The sequence below is a fragment of the Scylla paramamosain genome, chromosome 34 (assembly GCF_035594125.1).
Source record: "Scylla paramamosain isolate STU-SP2022 chromosome 34, ASM3559412v1, whole genome shotgun sequence".
NCBI lineage: Eukaryota > Metazoa > Arthropoda > Malacostraca > Decapoda > Portunidae > Scylla > Scylla paramamosain.
In genome coordinates this window covers 9282720-9285219 of record NC_087184.1, presented here as the reverse complement: position 1 = coordinate 9285219, position 2500 = coordinate 9282720, and the positions used below count along the sequence as shown (strand labels likewise).

The following is a 2500-nucleotide window of genomic DNA, read 5'->3' as shown; positions in this document are numbered from 1 at the left end:
ACTAATCTCCCATAAACCTCATCTCCCATCGGCTATCTCCACCCCCCTGCGTGCCTTATCTCCTCGGGCTAATGTATGATTTTTTTAACACACAATTCCCCCAAAAAAGATTATAACGTGTGAGTAAAAAATTTGGTCATTAACCCTTTCATTCTTCTCCCCTTCCACGGTCCTCTTTTCTCTTCTTCTCCCTTCTCTCTAATGCTCTCTCTCTCTCTCTCCCTCTCTCTTTCCTCCCCTATTCTTTATTTTTTTAACTACTACTCTTCTTTTGTTTTCATTTTAGAGGCAGGGTGTGTGTGTGTGTGTGTGTGTGTGTGTGTGTGTGTGTGTGTGTGTGTGTGTGTGTGTGTGTGTGTGTGTGTGTGTGTGTGTGTGTGTGTGTGTGTGTGTGTGTGTGTGTGTGTGTGTGTGTGTGTGTGTGTGTGTGTGTGTGTGTGTGTGTGTGTGTGTGTGTGTGTGTGTGTGTGTGTGTGTGTGTGATTAAGACGAAAAGGATACATGGAACTAAGTAAAAAGAATGAAAAAGTGAAGGGATATGGAAATAGGTTAGGTTAAGAAGACGGAAAGAAAGAACATGGAGATAATTATATGAAAAGAATTATTAAGGGGAAACGAGAGAGAGAGAGAGAGAGAGAGAGAGAGAGAGAGAGAGAGAGAGAGAGAGAGAGAGAGAGAGAGAGAGAGAGAGAGAGAGAGAGAGAGAGAGAGAGAGAGAGAGAGAGAGAGAGAGAGAGACACCCCCTCAAAATAAAAAAAAATAAATAAAAAATAACCACTTCCTCTTCAAACTAGGACAAAGCAAATTGGAACCGTTTCAAAACCTTAGCAACCTGAGCTGACACGACATGACACAGCCAGACACGACCTGAGACAACTTGAGACAACCTGCCCTGAGCTTAATACACAGGGGAAAGGGGGACAAGCATCTCACTTGCAACATCATCATATTGATCCGAGGAAGGCGCGGATGGAGGGAAGGAGAGGAGTGAAGGAAGTCTGGCAGCACCTCCTTCATATTGTCCTAAATGCCTAAGTGGTGAGGGATAAGACAGAAGAGTGTAACTATGTGTGTACTAAAGAAATGCAGGGAAGTAATATAATTTTTTTCCTTCTTACACTTAACATTTTTCACATCTACACACACACACACACACACACACACACACACACACACACACACACAAACATTCCTGTTATTGCTGGAAATATTAAAGGAAACCACATGAAGACCAGCACTACCCCCCTCCCACACACACACACACACACACAATCCTAAAATCTCATTAACGCAAATTTTCTTCCACGTATTTGCGGCTTCAAGATTACCTGTTCAATTACGTCACAGGTGAGCACAAAGACTTTAATTACTCGTGACGTCACCAGGTGTCCACAAAGGCCTTGCACGTGTGAGTGAGCCGGTGATGTGAAAAGTGAGGCGTGGACTGGCTAGCGGTGGGTTAGCAGTACCTTTCACTTCCTACTTCCGTTTTCTTTGCATCCTAAAAGGGTGATGTTCTGACTGGTGCAAAGAGTGAATGGTTCCTCGGTGGTTTATTTTGTCCGAGTTTTCTGTCATTGTTAACTAATAGCTAATTGTTATTGATTTTTCTAGTGGTAAAAGACGAATATTTGTAATTTTGTATGCTGAAAGCCCGAATTTTTTTGCGACTTTCTCTACTGAAAGAACAAAAAAAAAAAAAATTTCAGTGTTTCTATATGTGTCGATCGTGTTTAGTTTGGTGCTATTTTGGTTTCATGCAAGTCTCTCTTTTTATTGGAACATTTAGCTGTCTACTATTACTACTATTACTACATTACTACTACTACTACTACTATTATCATTATTGTTATTATTATCATTATCATCATTATTATTACTGTATGCGTGACTTGAAGTGTTGTTATTGTTGCCTTCACTCCTAGTCAAGTTAAAACACTAACCACCACTTCCTTGTACCACACAGGTGCGGGCGTGGCGTACAGGCGCGGTGTGGGCGTGGGACTTGGAGATCCACGAGGCAACCCTGGGGGACGCCGGTGTTTACGAGTGCCAGGTGAACACGCGGCCGAAGATATCACACCTGGTGACTCTACACGTGCACAGTAAGTAGAGAACACCTCCTCCTTAACCCCACCTGCCTCCTCCGTACACCTGTCCTCTCATGCCAATTACCTCTTTCTCCTTCTTTTTTTTTTTAACTCTAAGGTCTCTTCCAAGTGTCTTCTTCCACCTGTTGTCTCACACCTGTCTCGCCCCAACGCCAATTACCTTTTTTTTTCCTACCTGTGTTTCGAACTTAAGTCTTGCAAAAGGAAGTTAAGAAGAAAGTTGGCACCCTTCATGTTCCCCTTTGACGATACACCTGGTCTCTCTCTCTCTCTCTCTCTCTCTCTCTCTCTCTCTCTCTCTCTCTCTCTCTCTCTCTCTCTCTCTCTCTCTCTCTCTCTCTGACACGAGTTTTTATATTGTCCAGCGTCCTTTCTTCACCTCTCACCT

General features: G+C 43.0%; 1 protein-coding gene and 1 long non-coding RNA gene across 5 annotated transcripts in view; one reads left to right on the top strand and one right to left on the bottom strand.

Annotated features, from left to right (window-relative positions):
• Nucleotides 1-2500, bottom strand: part of LOC135090127 (uncharacterized) — a 183977-nt gene that overhangs the window by 69357 nt on the left and 112120 nt on the right. The gene's annotated exons all lie outside the window — the stretch shown is intronic.
• LOC135090125 (hemicentin-1-like) overlaps nucleotides 1-2500 on the top strand; it is a 303061-nt gene that overhangs the window by 203720 nt on the left and 96841 nt on the right. For both annotated transcript variants that reach the window (XM_063986500.1, XM_063986501.1), the window contains exon 5: nucleotides 1968-2106. In XM_063986500.1, the coding sequence (XP_063842570.1) occupies nucleotides 1968-2106 (139 nt within the window). The remainder of the gene's footprint in view (nucleotides 1-1967; nucleotides 2107-2500) is intronic.